We start from the raw sequence: 15,633 nt of genomic DNA, 5'->3' as shown, positions 1-15,633 counted from the left end.
GTTTAGAGGTGAATAACTTGAGGTGTTTTCAGAAACTATTCTTTCAAATAGTTGACCAGCTGAGGCAAAATGGTCATTAAAAGCACCATACATTTCATTTTTAACTGTTATGGGACCAAAGGCTGTCACAACCTGCTGGGGCAATTTGTGGGTGAGTTTTGTTTAAAAGATTTTACCACTTTCCAGAATTTAGCTGAATTTCCACCACTCTCAGATATACAATTCAAGAAGTATGTTGGCTTTTTAAAATGTATATATTTAAACTCAGGACCCTGTCTTTCAAGGATAGTTCCTAAAAATTCGAATAACTTCAGTTTCCCATGCTTGTTCAATGAACCATAAACAATTAATGAACATGCACCTGTGGAACGGTCGTTAAGACCCTAACAGCTTACAGACGGTAGGCAATTAAGGTCACAGTTATTAAAACATAGGACACTAAAGAGGCCTTTCTACTGACTCTGAAAAACACCAAAAGAAAGATGCCCAGGGTCCTTGCTCATCTGCGTGAACGTGCCTTAGGCATGCTGCAAGGAGGCATGAGGACTGCAGATGTGGCCAGGGCAATAAATTGCAATGTCCGTGCTGTGAGACACCTAAGACAGCGCTACAGGGAGACAGGACAGACAGCTGATCATCCTCGCAGTGACAGACCACGTGGAACAACACCTGCACAGGATCGGTACATCCGAACATCACACCTGCGGGACAAGTACAGGATGGCAACAACAACTGCCCAAGTTAAACCAGGAACGCACAATCCCTCCATCAGTGCTCAGACTGTCCGCAATAGGCTGAGAGAGGCTGGACTGAGGGCTTGTAGGTCTGTTGCAAGGCAGGTCCTTACCAGACATCACTGGCAACAACGTCGCCTATGGGCGCAAACCCACCGTCGCTGGACCAGACAGGACTGGCAAAAAGTGCTCTTCACTGATGAGTCACGTTTTTTTCTCACCAGGGGTGATGGTTGGATTCGCGTTTATCGTTGAAGGAATGAGCGTTACACCGAGGCCTGTACTCTGAAGCGGGATCGAGGAGGAGGGTCTGTCATGGTCTGGGGCGGTGTTTCACAGCATCATCGGACTGAGCTTGTTGTCATTGCAGGCAATCTCAATGCTGTGTGTTACAGGGATGACATCCTCCTCCCTCATGTGGTACCCTTCCTGTAGGCTCATCCTGACATGACCCTCCAGCATGACAATGCCACCAGCCATACTGCTCATTCTGTGCATGATTTCCTGCAAGACAGGCATGTCGGTGTTCAGCCATGGCCAGCAAAGAGCCCAGATCTCAATCCCATTGAGCACGTCTGGGACCTGTTGGATCGGAGGGTGAGGGCTGGGGCCATTCCCCCCAGAAATGTCCGGGAACTAAAACATATTCAAAGATGACAAAAAATGTAATGTGACACAATTTTGGTGGAAGAGTGGGGTAACAGCTCACAGCAAGAACTGGTAAATCTGGTGCAGTCCATGAGGAGGAGATGCACTGCAGTACTTAATGCAGCTGGTGGCCACACTAGATACTGACTGTTACTTTTGATTTTGAGTTTATATATTTTAGTTGTATTTTACCCCCTTTTCTCCCCAATTTCGGTCTCATCGCTGCAACTCCCTAATGGGCTCAAATCAAATGAAATCAAATTGTATTAGTCACATGCGCCGAATACAACAGGTGTAGAGTGAAATGCTTACTTACTAGCCCCTAACCAACAATGCAGTTTGAAAATATACGGATAAGAATAAGAAATAAAAGTAACAAGTAATTGAAGAGCGGCAGAAAAATAACAATAGCGTGACTATTTACAGAGGGTACTGTTGCAGAGTTAGTGTGCGGGGGCACCGGTTAGTTGAGGCCCATTTCCTGGGGAGGCGGGAGGCGAAGGTCGAGTCATGCGTCCTCCGAAACATGAGCTTCCAAACTGCGCTTCTTAACACCCGCCCACTTAACCCGGAAGCGAGCCGCACCAATGTGTCGAAGGAAATACTGTTCACCTGACGATCAAGGTCAGCCTGCAGGTCCCCAGCACGTCACAAGGAGTCGCTAGAGCGCAATGAGCCAAGTAAATCCCCCCGGCCAAACCTTCCCAGGACGACCTTGGGCCAATTGTGCGCTGCCCTATGGGACTCCCAATCACGGCCGGTTGTTATACAGCCCGGGATCGAACCAGGTTCTGTAATGACGCCTCTAGCACTGCGATGCTTTTCTAACCCGAGTAAGACATCTATTTCTCAAATGTCTGAAGGACTGCCAGTCAGTGGTAGAATCAGTCAATCTAGCCTTGGCCCAAGCTAAGTTTCTTTCATGAAATCTCTCAGACAATTAATGCGTGAAGCATGATTTAGATCGGTCCTTTAACCTTAATATTTTCTATGGGGCATGCTAATCTACAACAGAGTTAAACAGAGAGTTAAGGGCCTAATCCAAATCAGAGATTGAGGACATACCCTCCCAATCATACAACCACAGGTCATACAGCGATGGTTGCTCATTGAACCCCCCCCCCCAAAATGCGCTGACATGATTTAGGATTTCTTACAGGCAATGGTCACTGGTCACTGTGCTTGTTAGCAAACAGGGGCGTTTGTTTGAATGATTTCCAAAATAGTATATTTTTCAGGCTGGTTTAGTTGGGACAGGTTGGTTTAGTTATCAGATGAGGTAAATTTAGCTCAGTACAAATATCTTTCAGTCCATCTGAACCAATCCAGGTAAAGATCATCGAATATTAATCATTCAGATTTAGCATAGTTAAACAGCAAGTCAGGCTATTTGCTAAGAGCAATCGGGAGGGCTGAGGGAGGATGATAAACTCCCACTAACGTTAGTTGGGCATTATTACCAAGGCACATATTTAGGACAAGACATTCAAATTGCTTGGGGACAGAGGTGGTAATACACACAGCAACATTCAAGTTGTTCTTTATGAAATGACAACACCCCCACCTCTGCCAGCTCTGTCAGATAAATAAACATTATATCCATTCAGAGACACATCAGTCTGGCACAGACTTTTTTAACCAAGTCTCAGTAATTATCAAAATATCTGCTTTGGTCTGAGAAGCTAGAATTACAATAAGATCAATTTTCTACATTTACATTTACATTTAAGTCATTTAGCAGACGCTGTTATCCAGAGCGACTTACAAATTTTCACCCAGTTGTCTCCCCTCACACACATACACGTACATAGGGTCACGTGTTTTGCAGATGCTTGTATGGGGTAACTTGACTATATAAATGCTCCTGTACTCTTTGTACAGGGAGGCTCACTCCATTTCACCTGCGTGGGTGGTGCGACCAGCCACCTTATTATAATATGTTTTTAATAAAAGTAATACCTTGATTGATTATTGATTTCGCCTCTCCTCATTATTAGTTAAAAGGTAGAATTGACATCACACTGTTCAGCTGTCTGATCCATTGGGTAAATAAACTTGGTTTGAGCTTTTCCTAGTTGTCCGTTAGGTTCTAAATAAACAGAGTAAAAACTAACAGTTGTCATCAACATTGTTGCATGTGCTGCATTCACCATTCAAATACCGTTATAGAAGATAAGGTAAAAAACTAGAGGTCGACCGATTATGATTTTTCAACGCCGATACCGATTATTGGAGGACCCAAAAAAGCCGATACCGATTAATCAGACGATTTTTAGGTATATATTTGTAATAATGACAATTACAACAATAAAGAATGAACAATGAACACTTTTATTTTAACTTAATATAATACATCAATAAAATCTTTTTAGTATCAAATAAATTATGAAACATTTAATTTGGTTTAATAATGCAAAAACAAAGTGTTGGAGAAGTAAAAGTGCAATATGTGCCATGTAAAAAAGCTAACTTTTAAGTTCCTTGTCAGAACATATGAAAGCTGGTGGTTCCTTTTACACGAGTCTTCAATATTCCCAGGTAAGAAGTTTTAGGTTGTAGTTATTATAGGAATATTTCTCTCTATACCATTTGTATTTCATATACCTTTGACTATTGGATGTTCTAATAGGTACTTTAGTATTGCCAGCGTAATCTCGGGAGTTGATAGGCTTGAAGTCATATACAGCGCAACGCATTGCGAAAAGCTGCTGGCAAATGCAGGAAAGTGCTGTTTGAATGAAAGCTTACGAGCCTGCTGCTGCCTACCACCGCTCAGTCAGACTGCGCTATCAAACCATAGGCTTAATTATAATAACACACAGAAATACGAGCCTTAGGTCATTAATATGGTCAAATCCGGAAACTATCATTTCGAAAACAAAACGTTTATTCTTTCAGTGAAATACGGAACCATTCTGTATTTTATCTAACGGGTGGCATCCATAAGTGTAATTATTGCTGTTACATTGCACAACCTTCAATGTTATGTCATAATTATGTAAAATTCTGGCAAATTAGTTTGCAATGAGCCAGGCGGCCCAAACATTTGCATATACCCTGACTCTGCGTGCAATGAACGCAAGAGAAGTGGCACAATTTGCCTAGTTAATATTGCCTGCTAACATTAATTTCTTTTAACTAAATATGCAGTTTTAAAAATATATACTTCTGTGTATTGATTTTAAGAAAGGCATTGACATTTATGGTTAGGTACATTCGTGCAACAATTGTGCTTTATTCGCAAATGAGCTTTTGTTAAATCATCCCCCGTTTGGCGAAGTTGGCTGTCTTTGTTAGGAAGAAATGGTCTTCACACAGTTCGCAACAAGCCAGGCGGCCCAAACTGCTGCATATACCCTGACTCTGTTGCACAGAACGCAAGAGAAGTGACACAATTTCCCTAGTTAAAAGAAATTCATGTTAGCAGGAAATATTTACTAAATATGCAGGTTTAAAAATATATACTTGTGTAATGATTTTAAGAAAGGGGTTGATGTTTATAGTTAGGTACATATTGGTGCAACGACAGTGCTTTTTTCGCGAATGCGCTTGTTAAATCACCCGTTTGGCGAAGTAGGCTGTGATTCAATGATAAATTAACAGGCACTGCATCGATTATATGCAACGCAGGATACGCTAGATAAACTAGTAATATCATCAACCATGTGTAGTTAACAAGCGATTATGTTAAGATTGATTGTTTTTTATAAGTTTAATGCTAGCTAGCACCTTACCTTGGCTCCTTGCTGCACTCGCATAACAGGTAGTCAGCCTGCCACGCAGTCTCCTCGTGGAGTGCAATGTAATCGGCCATAATCGGTGTCCAAAAACGCTGATTACCGATTGTAATGAAAACTTGAAATCGGCCCTAATTAATCTGCCATTCCGATTAATCGGTCGACCTCTAGTAAAAACCCAAACTGGTGTGAGAGAAAAATGACAAGATAATGTTATAATACTGTTTACGCAACGAATTGTTGTTTTATGCAATATTTTAGGGTTTTTTGAACTTTCTCATCCGTGTGGTTTGACTGAGCCTGGGGGAGTAGAACATAATCCTTCATTGTCTCAAAATCATCCTGGCATCTGGAAAACTAAGCCAAGGTGGGGTTAAGACAATAGGCCCCAGTGCAGATAATGATAGGATGAACCCCGAGTGGCTTATGATCCCCCTTAATCGATTTTTAACAAAGATGATTGTTTGAAGAAATGACAAAGTCTCTCTCACTTGATTAGAATATTCCACCACACCGGGCCGTGCATCAATACCGTTATATCGCAAAATACGGTATACCGCCCAACCCCAAGACAACACAAACACGCACACTTTTACACTTTTTTTCTAAATCAAACTTCTAACATGTACATGAATCAGTCCAAGGCCACTGTTGTGGTATTTCAGATCAGACTGAGTCTCTAATACAAACATGCTATGATCAGTAGATAACCCTCTATATCAAATTGCCATGGGGTTGTCTTGAAATGGTATACAGTATCGTAGATACAAGATTGCTTAGAACTGTGCCATTTCGTCTATGCCTCAAACTAGGACGTGGATTAAAACAAGAATCAATGAGTGTTACCTGTTGCGGACAAGGACTGATATCCCATCGCTTTTTTAGTTCCCTTTCGATGTTAGCGCTCAGCATCCAAGCTCCTCTCCTGTTCAGGTGCAGGCCATCCCTTTTTAGGAACTGTGGTTGCTCCCGAAACAAATCCAATGCTTTTTCTGAGTCCTGATTTCATCCAAGAGTCCAGTGCAAATAGTCGGGAGAAGTGATCAATTCCACGACCTAGGGAGAGGGAGAGGGAGAAAGAAAGAAAGAAAGAAAGAAAGAAAGAAAGAAAGAAAGAAAGAAAGAAAGAAAGAAAGAAAGAAAGAAAGAAAGAAAGAAAGAAAGAAAGAAAGAAAGAAAGAAAGAAAGAAAGAAAGAAAGAAGAAAGAAAGAAAGGGGTTTTTTAAAAGAAAACAAATTAAAAATCCTAATCAATCGAGTCTCTCTGTCTTTAAAAGTTGATAATTGCTTGTCTCTGTAGGATGTTTTTCAGCCTGTGTGAGTTGCAAATGATCATAGACAGGCGTTTAGGGAGTCTGTCCTTGGGGATAAGGTTTCTGTTAGTTTTCTGATAAAGACAGAGGCAGGACATTCACTGAGGCCTATGGCACTTGGAATGCTTTCTGCTTTCTTTCTTCGGCTCACTCTATTCAGTAGTTGAGATGTCCCCATTCAGAGTTTTGGAATAAGAATGCCCTAATAGAATATTCTGGGATTGTTCAAAAATCTTGAGCTTTTCCTCGATCAAGGCTGCAGAGGATCAGGAACACTTGCGTCACAAGCTGTCCCCGTTTCACGTTATAATCGTTCTCTCTTTCTGTCTCTTTCTGTCCGTTCATCTTTCTCCACCCCTTGTTCTGTGTGGTGTCTTTCCATATCAAAGGTTCAATCAGATACAGTCTATAAATAAAGAGAAGAGAAAACAATGAGATCCGGTCAAAGAATATACCAGCTTTATCCAATATAAGATTTGGGAAACTTTTCTCATTTTAATAAGATAATACGTTTTATTGTCACATACACCGCATAGGTTTAGGGAAATGTGTTGTTTTACAGGGTTGGGTTGGCAGTTGCGTCTTCCATTGCAGTTGTGCTATTTACAGCATCTCTTTTTCTTTTTTTCTGGGTTATATATCACTGTATCCCTTTTTAGCTGTCAATGACATCACTGAGCGATGGCCCCGAGGGATGAAATGTACTTCTACAAACAGTGCCTTCAGAAAGTATTCACACCCCATTGACTTTTTCCACATTTTGTTGTTACATTTACATTTAAAATTGATTAAATTGCGATTTTTGTATCACTGGCCTAAACACAATAACCCATAATTATTCAAGCCCTTAATTATGGCAAGCCTAAATAAGTTCAGGAGTAAACATTTGCTCAACATGTCACATAATAAGTTGCATGGGATCACTCTGTGTGCATTAATAGTGTTTAACATGATTTTTGAATGACTACCTCATCTCTGTAGCCAACACATACAATTATCTTTAAGGTCCCTCAGTCGAGCAGTGAATTTCAAACGCATATTCAACCACAAACACCAGGGAGGTTTTCCAATGCTTCGTAAAGAAGAGCACCTATTGGTAGATAAAATAAATTTAAAAAAAGAAGCAGACATTGAATATCCCTTTGAGAAACGTGAAGTAATTAATTACACTTTGGATGGTGTATCAATACACTCAGACACAACAAAGATACAGGCGTCCTTCCTAACTCAGTTGCCGGAGAGGTAGGAAACCCGCTCAGGGATTTCACCATGAGGCCAATGGTGACTTTAAAACAGAGTTCCATCGCTGTGATAGGAGACAACTAAGGATGGATCAACAACATTGTAGTTACTCCACAATACTAATCTAGATGACAGAGTGAAGGATGCATGTACAGAATAAAAATATTCCAAAATGTGCCTCCTGTTTGCAATAAGGCACTAAAATAAAACTGCAAAGAAATTACCTTTATGTCCTGAGTACAAAGCATTATGTTTGGGGCAAATCCAACACAACACATCACTGAGTACAACTCTTCATATTTTCAAGCATGGTGGTGGCTACATGTTATGTGTATGCTTGTCATCGGCAAGGTCTACTGAGTTTTTTTAGGAATACAGCTAAGTATAGGCAAAATCCTAGAGGAAAACCTGGTTCAGTCTGCTTTCCAACAGACATTGGGTGACAACTTCACCTTTCAGCAGGACAATAACCTAAAACACAAGGCCAAATATACACTGGAATTGCTTACCAAGACGACATTGAATGTTCCTGATCGGCCTAGTTACAGTTTTGACGTAAATAGACTTGAAAATGGGTGTCTAGCAATGATCAACAACCAACTTGACAGAGCTTGAAGAATTTTTTTAAGAATAATGTGCAAATATTGTACAATCCAAGTGTACAAAGCTCTTAGAGAATTACCCAGAAAGACTCACAGCTGTAATCGCTACCAAAAGTGATTCTAACATGTATTGACTCAAGGGTGTGAATACTTATATAAATGAGATATTTCTGTATTTCATTTTCAAAAAAAAAGGTTTTCACTATGGCATTATGGGTTATTGTGTGTAAATGGGTGAGAAACAAAATACATTTAATCCATTTTGAACCTTCAGGCTCGCACGGACCACAATAAAATGTGGAATAAGTCAAGGGGTATGAATACTTTCAGAAGTCACTGTACACTGTATATATATGGCAGGTAGCCTAGTGGTTAGAGCGTTGGGCCAGTAACTGAAAGGTTGGTAGATCGAATCCCTGAGCTGACAATGTGGAAATCTGTCTTTCTGCCCCTGAAAAAGGCAGTTAACCCAAATTGTTCCTTGGCTTTCATTGTAAATAAGAATTTGTTTTTAATTGACTTGCCTAGTTAAATAAAACAAATATATATATTTACCAGTAGGCATTGCTGTGGTGGAGCTTTTAAAGTGCGTTGGCTCACACCCTGTTTAGCCAACACTGCTCCATTTAAGCAACCACTCCAGGAACAAAGGACATACAATATGTGTGTCAAAGAGCTACGGGACTGTGATGTGCATAAAGTCTGCTTAGCAGGGGAGGCTTGGCAAGCATATAAATCATGCAATGTAATCACACTAATATGATAGGCACTCTGGGGTGTCTGGCACTTCTAATGATGATAGCAGGTCCCTCCACTTATTCCTCCACTCTGTCACGTTTCTCTGCTCTGTCCCTGTCTCTGGAGCCATGAAACATCCCCTGACTTCCTCTCCTGCTTTATCATGCATGGGACCTACACACACACACAACCTCTGTTTTATCATGCATAGGACCTGAGGAGAAGTAGCGTTACCTCAGAGAATAGCGATAAGAGGGCTAAGGGCTATCGCTCTCACCAGAGCCTTTAAACACGAACACTATCTCTCTCTCCTACTCTCTTTCTCTCTTTCTTTCTTACCCCCCTCTCTCTCTCACTCTCACTCTCGCTCTCTCAAACACACACACACTAACAGCAGGACATTAATTTAAACACACAGTCTGAGCTGTAGTGGCTCACGTCCAACTACCTATTTTGTTGTTGTTTTGATCATCTCCATGAATCGGTGGTTAGTTAGTAGTGTTCTGGTTGAATGGATGGTTAGTTAGTAGTGTTCTGGTTGAATGGATGGTTAGTTAGTAGTGATCTGGTTGAATGGATGGTTAGTTAGTAGTGTTCTGATTGAATGGATGGGTAGTTAGTAGTATTCTGTTTGAATGGATGGTTAGTTAGTAGTGTTCTGGTTGAATGGATAGTAAGTTAGTAGTGTTCTGGTTGAATGGATGCTTAGTTAGTAGAGTTCTGATTGAATGGATGGGTAGTTAGTAGTATTCTGGTTGAATGGATGGTTAGTTAGTAATGTTCTGGTTGAATGGATAGTTAGTTAGTAGTGTTCTGGTTGAATGGATGGTTAGTTAGTAGTGTTCTGATTGAAATGATGGGTAGTTAGTAGTATTCTGGTTGAATGGATGGTTGGTTAGTTAGTAGTGTTCTGGTTGAATGGATAGTTAGTTAGTAGTGTTCTGGTTGAATGGATGGTTAGTTAGTAGTGTTCTGATTGAATGGATGGGTAGTTAGTAGTATTCTGGTTGAATGGATGGTTAGTTGGTAATGTTGTGGTTGAATGGATGGTTAGTTAGTGGTGTTCTGGTTGAATGGATGGTTACTAGTGTTCTGGTTGAATGGATGGTTAGTTAGTGGTGTTCTGGTTGTGTTCTTGTTGAATGGATGGTTAGTTAGTAGTGTTCTGGTTGAATGGATGGTTACTAGTGTTCTGGTTGAATGGATAGTTAGTTAGTGGAGTTCTGGTTGAATTGATGGTTAGTTAGTGGTGTTCTGGTTGTCTTCTGGTTGAATGGATGGTTAGTTAGTGGAGTTCTGGTTGAATTGATGGTTAGTTAGTGGTGTTCTGGTTGTGTTCTGGTTGATTGGATGGTTAGTTAGTGGTGTTCTGGTTGAATGGATGGTTAGTTAGTGGTGCTCTGGTTGAATGGATGGTTAGTTATTGGTGTTTTGGATGATTAGTTAGTGGTGTTCTGGTTGAATGGATGGTTAGTTAGTGGTGTTTTGGATGATTAGTTAGTGGTGTTCTGGTTGAATGGATGGTTAGTTAGTGGTGTTTTGGATGATTAGTTAGTGGTGTTCTGATTAAATGGATGGTTAGGTAGTGGTGTTCTGATTTAATGGATGGTTTGTTGGTAGTGCTCTGGTTGAGGTCTGGTTCTGTGGATGGAGGGTGTACACGGAGAAGAAGTTGGAGCTCTCTGGCGTTACCTTCCTGTGTTCAGTTCAGTCAACACATCCAGGGTCAGGTGAAGGAAGGGTGTGGTGTTGAGATGAGTTGCCCTTCAGATGGTCAAACAGACCAGTGGAGGATGGGAAGAAAGAGAGAAGTGAGAGAGGAGTGAAATGGTAGAGGACAGTGGATGGACCCCTGAGATGGAAACACAGTGAAATATTTACATTACCCAGAGAGAAGAAAAGGCACTGCGGCCTCCCACTCTCTCTCCCCCTCCCCTCCTTCATCCCTCCATTCTCCCCACCTCATCACATGTGTGCTGTATGCCGCGGTATAATCAACATGCACTCACTTAAGTGGCTATAGGCTATGTAACATCAGCCAACAGGGTTTTAGTAAGTGCTGCTGGTGTGTGTGTGTGTGTGTGTGTGTGTGTGTGTGTGTGTGTGTGTGTGTGTGTGTGTGTGTGTGTGTGTGTGTGTGTGTGTGTGTGTGTGTGTGTGTGTGTGTGTGTGTGTGTGTGTGTGTGTGTAGATGGGCCCAGCTCGCTGCTGTGGTTGGTGATGGAAGATCATGTTTCTCTCCTCCACCTCACACTCCTCTCCTCTCTTATTCACACTCCAGTGGGACTGTGGATGTCACATTCTACTTCACACTCTGCACTATCCTGCTTACACCATACACACACACACTGGCATGTGCACACTAACATGCACACTGGCATAACACCTTTCATTTCATTCTCTGTGCATGCACAAATACACACACACACACACACAAACACCAGTCATTGAATGTCACGCCACAAATAAACATGCATTATTCATTGAAAAACTCACATGTACTAGACACAGCGCACACACACTTCTTAAGGCTCATGTCACTGGTACTCACTCTGAGGGCCACTATCAAAAAACATCAACAAGGCAGCCTAAGCAGCACATATCTTATGCATGTGTGTGTGATCTTTCATGTGTTCCTTTAGAAGATGACTAATGGTCAGGTTTTCTTTATCTCTCAGGGATTCACTGGAATACATAAAAGGTCATTTTACAACAAAGAAAGCTTCTGATAACCATCGCAATTTAATGTTGGGAGTTGCCATAGCAACCTGTACATTATGGTTTTGTATTTTGTTCTCTTCTACAGACGTGGGCCTTTAATGGAAAGGGTAGTGCTGCAAAATTACAGCTTTTCAGATGAACAGAGTTTCTGAAATGGCACAATCTGAATCATAAAAATGTGTTCTCCCACGTCAAAAAAATGATCCACGATAATGTTTTTTCATAAAAGATGTAACAGACAGTGTCTGGTTCTATAATGAATGTTGCTGTGGACGAGCTGCCTGATAACTCTGGTTGAGTTCAGTTGTAGATAGGAAGACTTGCAACAACACACAGCCTAGCAGTAGCCTGTGTATGGAGCAACGTTTTGAATCCTAATATTTGAAGTCAATACTGGACAATATTGGTGTTGTTTTCTGCATTGACCATCACCCCCAGCACAGATGTAGGATCTTAATTTGATCACCCTGTTGTAGGATAACTTTCTTACAATGCAGGACATTTAATAGTGTATTTGAGGTTTTAAAAGGTTTCGCAAGTTTGTAATTTCCCTTACGAAAAATGTATTAACCCTGACAAAAAAGTCCATTAATTATAATTCACATAATAATTCACATTTTCTGTTGCTGCATGATTATTTTCCTGCTGTAGCAAACTGGCTCAAATTAAGATCATACATCTGTACCAATCACAGACTAGTATACTGTAGTACCAGGACTGTGATCTTAGGAAGTGTACTGAGTGAACTTTCCTGGTTAAATAAAATGAAATAAGCATATAGTGTCTGTAAATAATGGATTGTCTTTTTCTGAGTGTGTTTGTCGGTGTGTGTCGGTTTGTCAGTGAAGTATATGTACACGCTGTGTTTGCCTACTCATTCATTTGAAAGCAGTTATCCTCAACATTTTCTGGTGATATTGAAAAGGAGCCAGGAGAGGATGTACTTCAACTATCTAACAAGGGAATCAAGAGGGTACCGCTTTAAGTATTCAAGAAGATGAAATCCTGTTTAACTCAGAACAGAGAAGGGAAAGAGGGGAGATTGTAGCTTTCTGGGCATGCAGTAATATAGAGGAATAGGGGATGAAAAATGGGAGCAAGCCTAGTGAATCATACAGTATCGCATAGGGCTCCAGTGCACAAAACAACAACAATAGGTTAGTCTGACAGCAAACTTCAGTGTGTACGGTGGTATAAACAGTTTGCTATCTTCTCCTGTGTTGCACATTGCGTTGTATCTGCCTCCAGGGATGCTCTTGCTGATAAGCTTGTGTTATCCAATATATTACCAAGTATTACACTTCCTACCAAGTCCATGTACTGTACTGTGGCCTCGTGAGCTCAGTACAACTGTTTGACTCCAATCAAATCAAATTGTATTGGTCACATGCGCCGAATACAACAGGTGTAGACCTGACAGTGAAATGCTTAGTTACGAGCCCCTAACCAACAATGCAGTTTTAAAAAATACGGATGAGAATAAGAAATAAAAGTAACAAGTAATTAAAGAGCAGCAGTAAAATAACAATAGCGAGACTATATACAAGGGGGAACCGGTACAGAGTCAATGTGCGGGGGCACCGGTTAGTTGAAGTAATATGTACATGTAGGTAAAGTTATTAAAGTGACTATGCATAAAAGTTAACAGAGAGTAGCAGCGGTGTAAAAGAGGGGGAGAGGGGGCAATAGTTTGGGTAGCCTTTTGATTAAGTGTTCAGGAGTCTTATGGCTTGGGGGTAGAAGCTGTTTAGAAGCCTCTTGGAACTAGACTTGGCGCACCGGTACCGCTTGCCATGCGGTAGCAGAGAGAGCAGTCTATGACTAGGGTGGCAGGAGTCATTGACAATTTTTAGGGCCTTCCTCTGACACTGCCTGGTATAGAGGTCCTGGATGGCAGGAAGCTTGGCCCCAGTGATGTACTGGGCCGTTCGCACTACCCTCTGTAGTGCCTTGCGGTCAGAGGCCGAGCAGTTGCCATACCAGGCAGTGATGCAACCAGTCAGGATGCTCTCAATGGTGCAGCTGTAGAACCTTTTGAGGATCTGAGGACCCATGCCAAATCTTTTCAGTCTCCTGAGGGGGAATAGTTTTCGTTGTGCCCTCTTCACGACTGTCTTGGTGTGCTTGGACCATGTTAGTTTGTTGGTGATGTGGACACCAAGGAACTTGAAGCTCTCAACAGGCTCCACTGCAGCCCTGTCGATGAGAATGGGGGAGTGTTCGGTCCTCTTTTTCCTGTAGTCCACAATCATCTCCTTTGTCTTGATCACGTTGAGGGAAATGTTCTTGTCCTGGCACCACACGGCCAGGTCTCTGACCTCCTCCCTATAGGCTGTCTCGTCGTTGTCGGTGGTCAGACATACCACTGTTGTGTTATCGGCAAACTTAATGATGGTATTGCCTGGCCGTGCAGTCATGAGTGAACAGGGAGTACAGGAGGGGACTGAGCACGCACCACTGAGGGGCCCCTGTGTTAAGGTTCAGCGTGGCGGATGTGTTGATGCCTAACCTTACCACCTGGGGGCTGCCCGTCAGGAAGTTCAGGATACAGCTGCAGAGGGAGGTGTTTAGTCCCAGGGTCCTTAGCTTATTGATGAGCTTTGAGGACACTATGGTATTGAACACTGAGCTGTAATCAATGAATAGCATTCTCACATAGGACGGGGCCACAGTGTCTCCTGACCCCTCCTGTCTCAGCCTCCAGTATTTATGCTGCAGTAGTTTATGTGTCGGGGGGCTAGGGTCAGTCGGTCACATCTGGAGTATTTCACTTGTCTTTTCCGGTGTCCTGAGTGAATTTAAATATGCTCTCTCTAATTCTCTCTTTCTCTTTCTTTCTTTCTCTCTCTCGGAGGACCTGAGCCCTAGGACCATGCCTCATGACTACCCGGCTTGATGACTCCTTGCTGTCCCCAGTTCACCTGGCCGTGTTGCTGCTCCAGTTCCAACTGTTCTGCCTGCAGCTATGGAACCCTGACCTGTTCACCGGACGTGCTACCTGTCCCAGACCTGCTGTCCCAGACCTGCTGGAACCCTGACCTATTCACCGGACGTGCTACATGTCCCAGACCTGCTGTTTTCAACTCTCTAGAGACAGCAGGAGCGGTAGAGATACTCTGAATGATCGGCTATGAAAAAGCCAACTGACACTAACTCTTGTGTTACTGACTTGTTGCACCCTCGACAACTACTGTGATTATTATTATTTGACCATGCTGGTCATTTATGAACATTTGAACATCTAGGCCATGTGCTGTTATAATCTTCACCCGGCACAGCCAGAAGAGGACTGGCCACCCCTCATAGCCTGGTTCCTCTCTAGGTTTCTTCCTAGGTTTTGGCCTTTCAAGGGAGTTTTTCCTAGTCACCGTGCTTCTACACCTGCATTGCTTGCTGTTTGGGGTTTTAGGCTGGGTTTCTGTACAGCACTTTGAGATATCAGCTGATGTAAGAAGGGCTATATAAATAAATTCAATTTGATTTGATTTGATTTGACATAGGTGCTCCTTTTGTCCAGGTGGGAAAGGGCAGTGTGGATTGCAATGGAGATTTCATCATCTGTGGATCTGTTGGGGTGGTATGCAAATTGGAGTGGGTCTAGGATTTCTGGGATAATGATGTTGATGTGAGCCATGACCAGCCTTTCAAAACACTTAATGGCTACAGATGTGAGTGCTACGGGTCTGTAGTCATTTAGGCAGGTTACCTTAGTGTTCTTGGGCACAGGCATGATGGTGGTCTGCTTTAAACATGTTGGTATTACAGACTAGGACAGGGAGGGGTTGAAAATATCAGTGAAGACACTTGCCAGTTGGTCAGCACATGCTCGCAGTACACATCTTGGTAATCCATCTGGCCCTGCGGCCTTGTGAATGTTGACCTGTTTAAAGGTCTTACA

General features: G+C 42.1%; 1 protein-coding gene across 1 annotated transcript in view; it reads left to right on the top strand.

Annotated features, from left to right (window-relative positions):
- LOC106561313 (tripartite motif-containing protein 44) overlaps positions 1-15,185 on the top strand; it is a 44,978-nt gene extending 29,793 nt beyond the window's left edge. Inside the window, exon 4 of the mRNA XM_045698699.2 lies at positions 14,590-15,185. Within this exon, the coding sequence (XP_045554655.1) occupies positions 14,590-14,596 (7 nt within the window). The 3' untranslated portion in view covers positions 14,597-15,185. The remainder of the gene's footprint in view (positions 1-14,589) is intronic.
- The last annotated feature ends 448 nt before the right edge of the window (positions 15,186-15,633 follow it).

The sequence above is a fragment of the Salmo salar genome, chromosome 10 (genome assembly GCF_965601325.2).
Source record: "Salmo salar chromosome 10, fSalSal1, whole genome shotgun sequence".
NCBI lineage: Eukaryota > Metazoa > Chordata > Actinopteri > Salmoniformes > Salmonidae > Salmo > Salmo salar.
The sequence above is the reverse complement of the archived record's forward strand: the minus strand, read 5'-3'. Positions and strand labels throughout refer to the sequence as shown.